The 13,487-nt window shown below is 46.7% G+C and overlaps 1 protein-coding gene across 3 annotated transcripts; it reads right to left on the reverse strand.

The window, feature by feature from the left end:
- Nucleotides 1–6,404: 6,404 nt before the first annotated feature.
- LOC134088385 (nuclear apoptosis-inducing factor 1-like) lies at nucleotides 6,405–9,357 on the reverse strand. Of its 3 annotated transcripts, none has more exons than XM_062542324.1 (3): nucleotides 8,794–9,357; nucleotides 8,384–8,428; nucleotides 6,405–7,914 (listed from the first exon to the last, which is right to left on the reverse strand). In XM_062542324.1, the coding sequence occupies exons 1-3, from the start codon at nucleotides 9,233–9,235 to the stop codon at nucleotides 7,382–7,384; spliced, it is 1,020 nt and encodes a 339-aa protein (XP_062398308.1). In that variant the 5' UTR covers nucleotides 9,236–9,357; the 3' UTR covers nucleotides 6,405–7,381. The 3 variants fall into 3 exon arrangements, with proteins under 3 accessions (XP_062398308.1, XP_062398307.1, XP_062398309.1); XM_062542323.1 differs by having other exon boundaries at nucleotides 8,384–8,431; XM_062542325.1 differs by lacking the exon at nucleotides 8,384–8,428.
- Between the last annotated feature and the right edge of the window lie 4,130 nt (nucleotides 9,358–13,487).

A 13,487-nucleotide genomic window follows, 5' to 3' on the forward strand; every position in this document is an offset into this window, starting at 1 on the left:
AGTGTGTGTGTATGTGATTGCAAATGTGTGTGTGAGTGTGTGTGTGTGTGTGTGTGTGTGTGTGTGTGTGTGTGTGTGTACAGTGACACCATTTCCCGAGCACATCCCCCAGGTCCAGCAGGCCTCTCCTCTCCTCGTCTCATCTTCCTGTTTTCACAGCCCAAGGTAAACACCGCCACCACACACACACACACACACACACACACAGCCACCACACCAACTGGGACCCAGCCAACAAAGCCTGACCTTCCACCAGCTACACGCTCAACAATGCACTCTGTCCAGCAGGCCCTTCCACTAGCTACACGCTCACCAATACACTCTGTCCAGCAGGCCCTCGTAGCGAGCCCGGGGACACATTAAAAAATACCCACCAGGGGGGCGCTGTGGCGCAGCAGGCTACAGCGTTCATACCATTTACGGGTTCGAGTGCCCACGGGGACTCGAATCCGGCCTGCGGTCATATCCCGATTCCACCCCATCTCTCTCTCTCCCACTTGTTTCCTGTCTACCTCTTCACTGTCCTATCATAATAAAGGCAAAAAGGCCAAAAAATATACTTTAAAAAAAAAAAATACCCACCAGAAGCAGCAGCAGGCCAGTGGCGGCACTGACCAGTGCTAAAGCAACAGAAAGAGATCAAGAAACTAGAGAAGCACTCCGAGAGCGCAGACCTCCGCCAGGCAAAAACATAAGGATTCGGGTCACGTCACTCCCAAAATGTAATGTCAAGTCAAGTCAAGTCGAGTTATCTTGCTAACAAACAGACAAACAGACAAACAAACAAACAAACAGACCCCGATGAAAACATAACCTCCTTGGCAAAGGTAATCAGGTCTGGTGCGGTCGTGGTAGAGTAACAGAGAGAGATGAATAGATCAGGTTTGGTGCGGTGGATTCCCAGCGAGAGAAAGAGAGAAAGAGAGAAAGAGAGAAAGAGAGCGCCCGGGTGACAAAGAGAGGTTTGAGTGCAGCAGCAGCCGAGGGGGGAGGGGAGCCCCAAACCACAACACAACAATAAGGAGCTGCGGCGTGCACCCCGACAACAACACACACTCCTCCCGTGCACCCCGACAACAACACACACTCCTCCTGTGCACCCCGACAACACACACTCCTCTAGTGCACCCCGACAACAACACACACTCCTCCTGTGCACCCCGACAACACACACTCCTCTAGTGCACCCCGACAACAACACACACTCCTCCTGTGCACCCCGACAACAACACACACTCCTCCCGCGCACCCCGACAACAACACACACTCCTCTAGCACCCCGACAACAACACACACTCCTCCTGTGCACCCCGACAACACACACTCCTCTAGTGCACCCCGACAACAACACACACTCCTCCTGTGCACCCCGACAACAACACACACTCCTCCCGCGCACCCCGACAACAACACACACTCCTCTAGCACCCCGACAACAACACACACTCCTCCTGTGCACCCCGACAACAACACACACTCCTCCCGTGCACCCCGACAACAACACACACTCCTCCTGTGCACCTGGACAACAACACACACTCCTCCTGTGCACCCCGACAACAACACACACTCCTCCCGTGCACCCCGACAACAACACACACTCCTCCTGTGCACCCCGACAACAACACACACTCCTCCTGTGCACCCCGACAACAACACACACTCCTCCTGTGCACCCCGACAACTACACACACTCCTCCCGTGCACCCCGACAACAACACACACTCCTCTAGTGCACCCCGACAACAACACACACTCCTCCTGTGCCCCGACAACAACACACACTCCTCCTGTGCCCCGACAACAACACACACTCCTCCCGCGCACCCCGACAACAACACACACTCCTCCCGCGCACCCCGACAACAACACACACTCCTCCCGCGCACCCCGACAACAACACACACTCCTCCTGTGCACCCCGACAACAACACACACTCCTCCCGTGCACCCCGACAACAACACACACTCCTCTAGTGCACCCCGACAACAACACACACTCCTCCTGTGCACCCCGACAACAACACACACTCCTCCCGTGCACCCCGACAACAACACACACTCCTCTGGAGCGCCCCGACTACAACAGTGCACATCCCAACTACAACACACTCTCACTCTCCTCCACCTCCTCCTCCTCCTCCTCCTCCTCCGTGTGTGTGTGTGTGTGTGTGTGTGTGTGTGTGTGTGAATGAGACCCTGCCAGTGCCCAGTCTCTCCCTGGCTCTCCCTAAGGGGGCCTGGCTCTGTGTTATGTTTAGGTGCAAGGGACTTCTTAACACTCTCTCCAACACCACAATCAACCCATTTGGTGGGCACAGTGTGGAAAATAGCAGCTAAGGCCATACACACACACACACACACACACACACACACACACGGGGCAGAGGATCAGAGAATGAAATGCTCTCAGTTAAGCCACTCTGGAGTCTCTGTTTATGTGATGAAGAGCTTGACAAGTAGAATACATTTTAGAAAAGAGAGAGAGGAGAGAGATGTGTGTGTGAGTGTGTGTGAGAGAGATTAAGTGAGTGAAGAAATGAATGACAAACAGTGAGTATGAGTGCGTGTGTGTAATGCATGAGAGAAAGTGTGTGTGTGAATGTGTGTGTGTGTGTGTGTGTGTGTGTGTGTGTGTGTGTGTACTGCATGAGAGAAAGTGTGTGTGTGTGTGTGTGTGTGTGTACACATGAGGGACTCCTGACAGTGGACAGTGTGCCATCATGTCCTTCCTGTTATTCTCACTGCAAACGGAACCCAGCGGAACCAGACGGAACCGAGCAGAAGCCCTCAGCAGACCCAGCGTGAGCCAGCGAACAGTGACAGGAGCCAGACTCTCCGGTGTCTTTACGTGTGTGTGTGTGTGTGTGTGTGTGTGTGTGTGTGTGTGTGTCTGAGCCAGACTCTCCTGTGTCTTTACGTGTGTGTGTGTGTGTGTGTGTGAGAGAGCCAGTCTCTCCCGTGTCTTTACGCGTGTGTGTGTGTGTGTGTGTGAGAGCCAGTCTCTCCTGTGTCTTTTACGTGTGTGTGTGTGTGTGTGTGTGTGTGTGTGTGTGTGTGTGTGCATGTGTGTATGAGTGTGAGAGCCAGTCTCTCCTGTGTCTTTATGTGTGTGTGTGTGTGTGTGTGTGTGTGTGTGTGTGAGAGCCAGTGTCTCCTGTGCTTTATGTGTCTGTGTGTGTGTGTGTGTGAGCCAGACTCTCTGTCCCTCTGACTCACACTCTCCTACGTCCTCTTTCCCCTCAGTACCTGTGATAGACCACTACACCTGTATTCATACACATCTCCGTAAAGTCATCTGTATCACTGATATGTCAATCAATCCCTCATCTATCCATCAATCCCTTATATGTATCTATCTATCCATCGATCCCTATATCTATATATCTATCTATCCATCGATCCCTTATCTATGTATCTATGTATCCATCAATCCCTTATCTATATATCTATGTATCCATCAATCCCTTATCTATGTATCTATGCATCTATGTATCCATTGATCCCTTATCTATGTATCTATATATCTATGTATCCATTGATCCCTTATCTATGTATCTATATATCTATGTATCCATCGATCCCTTATCTATGCATTTCAGTGTACAGGTCCCCTGTGTCTGTCCATCACTTACAGTGCACTACATCCCACCTGGAAGAGACCACCATGACAGCTGTGGCTGTGCTGGTAAGATGGGCACAGTAGGACCACATGGGTTTGTTTATGCCAGAACAATACAAAACAACCACTCAAGTTCATGCACACGAGAACAGACACAGGCTACGTGCATGCGCACACACACACTCTTATTTGCCCATAATATCAGCATCTGAGAGAGCACGAAACATGAAAATGACCACAGTATACAGGAACACCAGGGATCTCTTAAGGATGTCACCAACTGCATCACCTGACTAACAGGGCCAGTGCTATTCTCGCCACCTCCTAAGTATAGACTGGCAAAGGCTCATCTTATTTGAATAGTGGGAAATCATGCAAATTTAAGCTTCCAGTTCATACACGCTGTGTACTTCTTGTATTTGGAATTCATATTTGCAATCCAGTCACCGCTGGCGTCAGTTCGTTGACGAGAGGAAAAGACAGTGCGCCTTTTGTTTGGACCTTGAATAAAAGCCATGGCAACAGTACCCCTGAGCGCAAGACACTAAAATAATTACTTGAGCCATGGGTCAGGTGCTAACAGAACCAGTCTAATCACACCCCATGGGACGCAATGATGCGATGAAGGACACACACAGCCATACTCTTCAGAGGGAAGACAAAAGAACAGGCTTTCATTACATTAGGCTATAAGATGACCCATATGATGTCAAATGCATGCATGCTGTCAACATTACCAATAGTCAATGCCAGGTTGTAGGCTAATTAGAAGCAAAAGCCTCCGTGGAAACACGGGTTCTCGCTCACACTTGAATAGCCTACAAATGACGGGTGATCTTAAAGTTTACCTTGAGGACGATTTGGCAAAGTCTCCACCGTCCAACAGTCTGATTTTGCAGAATAGAACCCCGTTCACAAAAGGCACGGCTGTCAGTTCTTCGAGCGTGAAATGCGTCTGAAACTTAAATTTCTTCTTCTTTATTAGAAAAGCCATTGGTCTGTGGATTTGGGCTGAGGCGTAGTGCGTCAACCAAAATAGTAAAACAGAGGGGCTTTAACGCGTAAAATGTAACTTTATGACGAGCATTGCCAGTGCCTATAGGCTACAACAGCAATCAGTCCGGGGCTTGAAAGTTCTTCTGTCTTATCACTTGTTTCATCCGCATCTCCTGTCGCCAACGGAGAATGCCTGTAACACAAACAATGTTTGCAGTTAGCGTCAGGTTTCCAAATTCCCAAACAACCATGAAACACACATTAGCATCATCTGAGTGCCAGGTCACTCGACACAGAGTCTAGTCTCAACTGTGGGACAATATAACTCTTGGCTTTCCAAAACAGATTATCAACAAACATAAAGAGGGCCTAATCCCCCAAACTATTCAAACATATTTATCGTCATTATATGAAAAAAGTAGAAACGCAGCCTAGCCTACCTCCTCCGGGACCATCAGCTTGCGTATGTCTTGCTTGTAGTAGTGATAGAGCTCCACTGACAATCTACTGCGGCACTCGATTGTTTCAGTCTTTCTCCGTACACCATTGAAGACTGTTGAAGACTGTTATTCGCGCATACAACTGGGGTAACAGCGCTGCTGCTACTATGTTGCACGGAAGGAAAAGTCTGCAGTGTGTTCAACGCCTGTAAAATAGGGCTATACCCTTTCTGTAAACACTTTCAAAACAAGCACAAGGCAATCCAAAATAGTGTTATACCTCACTGATGTGGCAACCGCTTTTGTGAAAAAGGGGAAAGATTCAACTAAACTTTTTCATCGTGACATCAAAAGAAAAAAACATTGAAAGTGAATTACTATTCGGCTGATTGCCTAATATTTGGGATATTTGGAGGCGCTCCGAGTTCCAATCAATTGTACGGGTGATGTGCGGGAGACTTTTGTACTCCTCTCTTCTCAAGCGCCGCCCTAATATGTGCGTCATAACGGTAGGATTTATTTTCCCTGGTGGAGTTTACCAAGCCTGCTGGTAATTGAGGCTTTCATCCTACATCTCTACCCATATGCATGGATAGAATACTACCCCGGCTTTCCAAACGAAATGTCAAACCAATTACAAAAGGCATGTCTTAAACAGGTAGCCTAATCATTTTGAAAATAAGGACTTAGAAAGCTAAAAGAAAGTAAATTATAGAAGGACAATTATACCACATTGACAGTTTAGTCATTAGGCCTATACAAGTTATAATGACGAAACACAGGAAAAGACACACGGACAACATTGCAAACAATGTAGCTAAATAGACACCAGTGTTTACAAAGCCAACTGGTACCGCGACCTCTGCTGGTGTAGCGTGGCATAGCTTGGAGAACATCATCCCTTCTATCTGGCGACTCGTTGCAGTTCAGTAATGACAGTGACAAACCTGAGTAGGTTAAATCAGAGTAATAATAGAAGAGCTGTATGGCTTAATTTGGTTACCAAACCCAATGCCATAGGGCTCTTGTTGTAGGTTTACCACGTACTCGGAGTTAAGTTCCTCAGGTTTTTCACCACGTAGGCCTAATTGGAATGACCTCCCTGGACATGGTCTGTTGTTCAGTAATTTTTTTAAGTATATTTTTTGGGCTTTTTATGCTTTTAATGATAGAGATAGTGGAGAAAGACAGGAAGTGAATGGGAGAGAGAGCATGGGTGAGGTCCGGAAAGGACCACAGGGCGGGAATCGAACCCGGGTCGCCCACATACGGTGCAGGTGCCCCAGCCAGTTGCGCCACAGGCTGTAGTTCAGTATTGAAATGATGAAACCAATGTCAGACAAAAGTAAGGTAGTCAGCGAATTTAATGAGTTTGCAATGAAAGATATTGTACGTAGCTCTGAACATCCACATCTTCTTGGATTTGCTTTCTGTCTGACAAAATCCATGCATCTTGAAACACAAATAAGGCCAAAGCAAGCATTTTCTTTTGACTGAAACTCAATGCTTGCTTTTTAAATGAACTTCTTACAAACGTGTTCAAACTGAGTGAACCTTTCGCATTTAAATATTCGTAGCCACTCTGCTGTTTGATAAATTATGTTCAGAAGATTAAAAAAATAAGTTATTTAACATTGGAGGAAGACAATGTCATGAAAAATAAAATGAAACAAAATATTGATGCACCATCAACATGGGCTGTAAAATTCATAAAGTCCCAAACACACTCCAAGAGTTTTGCACAATAAAACTCCATGACCATCTCAGTCCCAATGCATGAACAACCGCTCTATACCTACAGCCACCAGCCCAGAGCAGGTCACACACACACACACACACACTTTAATATTCCTGTACACAAATGCGCTTCCACACAACATCACTTTCTTTTGAAAACGCACACATACATTTACACAAACACACACACATTGAGAAACACTTCACAGAAGCACTCCAGTTTCCTCCAACCAAGACAGAATGACATACACACGGTTTACCGAGCCATACACGTCTCTCTCTCTCTCACTCTCTCTCTCTCTCTCTCTCTCACACACACACACACACTTTACAGATCCATACACATTCTTTATCACACAAACACACACACACACACACACACACACACACACACACACACTTTACAGCGCCATACACATCTACTTTCACCCACAGACATGAACAAAACAGAAACACACCCAGACCAATCTAAAATCAAACACATACACATACACACACACAGGTTAGCAAACAAATCTAATCACACACGCACACACACACAACTCAGTAAACAAATCTAAACACACACACACACACACTCCTGAGTCTACTGCGCGTCCTCAGCTTGTTCAGTGGTGGTGGTGGTGGTGGTGGTGGTGGAGGTGGTGGGGGCCCTGTTCTCGGCTCCCTCGCTCCCCGGCACCACAGCGCCCCCCGCTGGGCTGTTGGTGCTCTGCAGGAGCTTGCGCAGGTCCTTGAGCGCGGGCCGGAACATCTGGACGAGGGCGAGCAGCGCGGCCTGTGTCCCCTCGAGTGCCTGCGCCTGCCGCTCCTGCGCGCACGCCTGCGCCTCCTGCGAGCGCCGGATCATCTGCAGCAGGTCGTTCTGGCTCTCCAGGTGCTGGGCGATCTCGCGCACGTGCAGGTTGGTGACGCGCTGCTCCTGCAGCAGCTTGGCCGAGTTGAGCGCGATGCGCGACTTGAGCTCCTGCGGCTTCGCCGGGCACTCGGACGCCGCCGACGCAGACGCCACCGCCGCCGCCAGCACCTCCACCGGGGCCTCCGTCGTCACGGTGACCGGCGTCTCCGTGGTGCAGTACTCCACCATGCCCTCCTCCAGCGTGTGGTACGTGGTCTCACCTGGACGGGACACACACACACACACACAGGACACACACACACACACACACACACACACACACACACACACACACACACACACACACACACACACACACACACACACACACACACACACACACACACACCAAAAACACAAATCACAAATCACATACAAATACAGATGGTACACTGAAGATGCTGGGGAACTTTTTCTCTACTGTTTCAAGTCTCGTAATAAAGGTTCCTCTTCAGTCTCTCTCTTCCAGAGGTTGGCATCGGACATTATGCCACTTGGCATCTGAATCTGGTTGTCTTGTTCTTGTAAGAATGACAATCACGACTATCCAACATCTGAAGCGAATGTGTGTGACTGTGCCATATGATTTCAGCACTAAAGCCCATGCTGCCTCTTATTTGATCTGGAGCTGAATTGATGGATATTCTGATGGATGGCAAAGGATACTGCGTAAATAGGAGAGGACTTTACCTTCTAAGGTTTTAACTTCACAGGCCGCAGAGGCAGTCTGGATGTCTGCTTACACACAAAGAGACATCACGTCACCACAACTGCACAAACTATTGGTTTTTTTAAGTGTCAGATGTAAAAATAAAATATTTTAGCCTATGGCTGGCTCTAAACTTAGTAAGGGTACTCTGACAGGGCATTGAATCCAGCCATGTGCCTACTTCTGATCTGTTGGCCTAGGCCTGCTTGGGTCTACAATGCAATTAACTGTCAGAGCATTCGGCACGATTATAAATATTTAACAGTCAGAGTTCACCTAGTGAACTACCGCCGTAGCGTAGCCTAGGCTAGACTGGCAGTCTCACTTTTCACCACGCACTTCCCGCAAGCGAAGCCTATTCTTTTAGCGTACGTTAACGTAATTGACTTACTTTGCGTGAGTGTGACCGTAGCCGCTGAGCTCATCGGCACAGGAACGCTGATCTCTGCGCTCGCGTCGCCAGCGGGAAGGCTGATGATCGTGGCTTCTCCCAAGAGGTTACAGATCCGCTGCTGCATGGAAGTAAGAATGACCGGCACCGAGGTGCAGTCGCCAGTGCCTTCCATTGCAGCGCGGGCCTGGGCCACTTTCCGCCGCACTTCGGTCTTTAAATCTGACCATTTCTTCTTTACCTCAGCCAGTTCCCTTTGACAAGTAGTCACTGCATTTACACGTTTTAGTATCTCAATCCATGCATTGTTTTTGGCGATGTGAGTAACGCCAGCGTTGAAGTGGTTAACTAAAATGTGTTTCTGTTTTTCCATCTCCTCCACAATGATTTCCACCTCCCTTTCTGAGAAATTCATTTTCCTTTTTTTAGCTTGTGATGCCATGACTATATGAAATATTACTTTTTTTAAAGAATAAAAGTGCGTAATATACGTAAAAATAGTAAGTTTTTCTCGACTGAGCTGCGCAACGTAATGGCTTCCAGAATCGGCTTCTTCTTCCTACAACAACGTTTGCGTCCGTAATGGCTGAAATCCCGCCTCCTCCATATGACAACTTTGATTGGTTCAACCATGCCTGTGGGGTATACTTCGTCACTCTCGGTAGTTGCTGAATAGACTGTCACTCAAATACAAAATGGGTGGCTCAGCCTTCGACTGGCCACAGGGCTATTCCAGAAAGTATCCAACAGGTGGCGATATTTCTCCGCATAGAAACACAAGTTAATGCAGAGGCATGACTGTTGCAGGAAATAGACTGGATGAGTCATGAAATCTTATACTTCATGCTATTTTCTTCCTCTGTACATGAAGACATACTTTCAAGCAATGTAAATATAAATGTCAGATGTAAATAGGGTAAAGGCGAAAGTGTAAGTGAGGGAGTGTGTGTGTGTGTGTGTGTGTGTGTGTGTGTGTGTGTGTGTGTGTGTGTGTGTGTGTGTGTGTGTGTGTGTGTGTGTGTGTGTGTGCATGTGTGTGTTTGGAGGGTGGACATGACATGCCATAAATAATTAAATCTTCAAAAACCAAAGATCCAAACAAATAAAAAAATTTATAGGCTACCTTATTATCTTGCCCTTAATTCTATACTGTTTTGTATTTTATTATTTTTATACTATTGTTGAGTGTTGTACTTTGAGAGTAGAGATTAACCCGAGTCAAATTCCCACCATGAGCACGCAACTGCCCCTGCACCCACACCATAGCCCACTCAACCATCAGCTGGCCTGGGACTCTGAATATCAGCTGCCCCTGCACCCACACCATAGCCCACTCAACCATCAGCTGGCCTGGGACTCTATCAGCTGCACTGCCTTTGCAAACCTCTGTGGCAGAATAAATAGTTATCTGGTCTTGGGAAGAACCTCTGCAGCAGAATAATAGTTATCTAGTCTTGGGAAGATTAAGTCTTGTGAGTAAAATTACTCATCCTTCTGGTGAGTTGAGAGCTGTTAAGTATTTCAGTATCAGGTCATGGTAGTCGCTAGCCAAAGCCTGATAGATAAGGCACAAATGGCATTTGAGCTGAAGGCTGATCTTTATCAAGAGGACTTTTGGCAGATGCTAATGGTCATGCTGATTCCAACACACACCACGTAATGGATTCTCAGGGTTTGTGAACCCTGAGCCTGTTTTTCACTATTCACCACACATAGCTTTCATTTCAATTCCAACTACTGGTAAATATTTAATCACACCTGTTTTTTCCTGTGACGTGATAAGAGTGTTTCTATAATCCAAAAGAACAGCAATGTACAGTCCGACTATAGCTGAATCATCTAAGATTCTTTGAAAGACTACAATGAGTTTTTGAGTACTATTTTGTGTCTTACTGGCTGAAAAACTATTTGTGCAGTCTCCCTTTGTCAGCCTGGTATAGTGTTTAGTGCTGTATCAGTCACCAATGAAGTGTTCATTTGAGGTGAAACATGCCGCAGAATTTTGACATCAGCACGTCCTGGAACAGAGTGTTGGTGTTTTTGTTCCAAGGGTCTGAGCTCCAAGAGAGCTCCGCTGCAGGAGTCAAGGCAGGAGGAGATCAACTGAGATGATGTCACCAAAGGCTCAAAGGTTTTGTCTCATGATGTGGAATTAACTTACAACAACAAACTTCAACTCTGCTAAATAATCTACACAGAACATTTCACAAAATATGACATAATGGGAGGTTGAGTATTTTCACATGAGGTCATGCTTGTTTTTGTGGTCCTATAAGGTGTTGATTTGGCATGTCCTATATGACTGGTGTTGGCTTCATGTGTGTACCTGCTGGTCCCTTGGCAGGCCTCAGAGTACAGCCGGCTGGCAGCCTCGCCACAGACAGCAGCCTATTCCTGTCTCCAGTCATATGGCGTGTCACGGCATTAGAGTTATAGTGGCCTTAGCGTATCACTGTCATTACAGAGTTATAGTAGTGTGGCCCAGCGCTGCAGACTCTTAGCACGCTGACTGAAGCGCAGCTGTTTACATAACAAACTTTTATGATGGCAACTCTTGGAATTTTGTACAAAGTACACATGCATGCAGGCTACAGCATTTCTAGAACAGCAAAACAAATAAAAACCTTAATTTGTTCACCGTGTACTTTATCTTGTCTAAATCTTGTCTTTATTTGAAGATATGCATATTACTTTACACAGGTGGCCTAAGTGTCTCCAATGTCTATGCCTAAAATGAAGACAACTTTTCTTTTCTCTCAAGTATCCACTTAAATCATACTTCCTTGTCCATGTCAAGATATGTATTGTTAAATATCTTCTCAAAAATGGTTGATTGGAAGATTTGGAAGATTGGATTTTATTTTAGTGTTACCAAACCAACCAAAGATGCGCAAAACAGGTTGTTTTTCATTCATTTTCTTGAGCAGGGGAAGCCATAAAGAGATAAGAGAGCACCCAGGTGATAATTCTTTCTTCTCAAACTGATTAGATGTTCTGGCTCTTTTATTGTTGTCCTGTGTGACGTGTGTGAAGCATAGCGTGGCCCATATATGAAGAGGAGATAGAGAGGAGAATATATCCTGTTTTCCCTCATTTCCAGCAGTCCTGCTGACCCCCTTCAGTAAAGGTTATCGGCTAGTGCGTCAGACACAGACGGCTACCTGTAATCTGCTGAGATCAAAACAAACGCTGCTGCAGGGGCAAACACTGTAGTGATGCTCTGCTGTGGAACTTGACCTTGCTGTGTTGGGGGGTGATCAAGGGGGAGGTATCTAGTTAATACCAAAGCCTGCAGTTGACCACAATTAGGTGTCTTATTTTGAAGTTGTTGGGTATGTGGGTGTGGGTGTGTGTGTGTGCGTGGGGGGGTGCAAACACACAAAAACAGCAGATAGGCACAGCTGATAGTATATTGAAGTAAAAACACCATATAATACCAGATAATAACCGCAAAGCAACTGCAAAAACAAGTCCTCCGTTGCATAATCCCAATCAGCCTATTAGACTGTAAACTGTAAAGCATCCAATAACTAAATGCATCAGTATGCCCCCATTACCACAGATGAGCTCATTCCTCATCAAATGTCACCCCATTTTGCACCTTTTGGCCCCATCACAACACATCCCCTCAGGCTCAGGATGAAACGGCACCACCCTCAGGCCTGTTGTGTCGTCTGGCGTGAAGATCACGCTGGCTGACCTCCGAAGATCTCCGCGCTGCCCTGGCCTGGCCAGCTCCCGTGGTCACTCGGTGCATCTCACCGTGGTGTGACTGCCCACAAATAGCAGCAGGAGAGCCCTCAGCTCGGGTGTCCATCATGGGACCCAGCATGCTGCCTTCTCCTGGTGTTGCCGCTCTGGAGTGGAGAAGTGCTATTTCACCCACACGGAGCAGAGTGTGATGAGGGGGTTTTATTATTATTATTATTGAACACTATGACATATTTACTATTTACTATTTACTATTGACATATTTACAGGCCATGATAGTTTCAAATGAAGGTACAATATAATTAATCATACAACACAAATCAGGAATACACACACATAGGGTGCCTCTCAACATCCCTCCTCGATCCTCGATGCTCGGTCCTCCAGGCTCGTTCCCACTGATCTATAGCTAGCACTGGATAGACTATCCCATTGTTGCCGCCCCATCATTCTTTATGTAGATCAGTGAGGACGAGGACCGAGGAAGGAAGGGAGGATGTATAAAAGACGAATGAGAGGCACCCATAGACATACATAATAATAAAGATCTATTCACCCCAGACCATACAGCCCTGTCCTTATTGTACGCAGACAGTCCCAAGTAAGTCCTAAAAGGACCCCAGACTTTATGAAACGGTTCCTCTCCCAAATAGAAGCTAAGGGCTTCAAGGAGTGGGCAGAGCATGTTTAGCAAATCTCTTGGGACTGTGGCTGCCAGGCTATTATCGTAGAGCTGCTTCTGGGGAATCCAGGGACATTCCATTATTTTTGTAAGCAAACAAGGCACATTTGAATGCTGTCCACCCCAATCACCCCAACCTCTGAACATGTTTATCACCCCAACCCCTGAACATGTTGTTGTCTGAGTACAGACTTTGCTTTGTGATTTCATGGTCTGTTGTCAGCTAATAATACTATTGGCACAGCAGTGGTACTTTACTAGCCAACAGGCAATCCTTTGATGCCAGCACAAAGGGATGTAC

The sequence above is a fragment of the Sardina pilchardus genome, chromosome 8 (assembly GCF_963854185.1).
Source record: "Sardina pilchardus chromosome 8, fSarPil1.1, whole genome shotgun sequence".
Lineage (NCBI taxonomy): Eukaryota > Metazoa > Chordata > Actinopteri > Clupeiformes > Clupeidae > Sardina > Sardina pilchardus.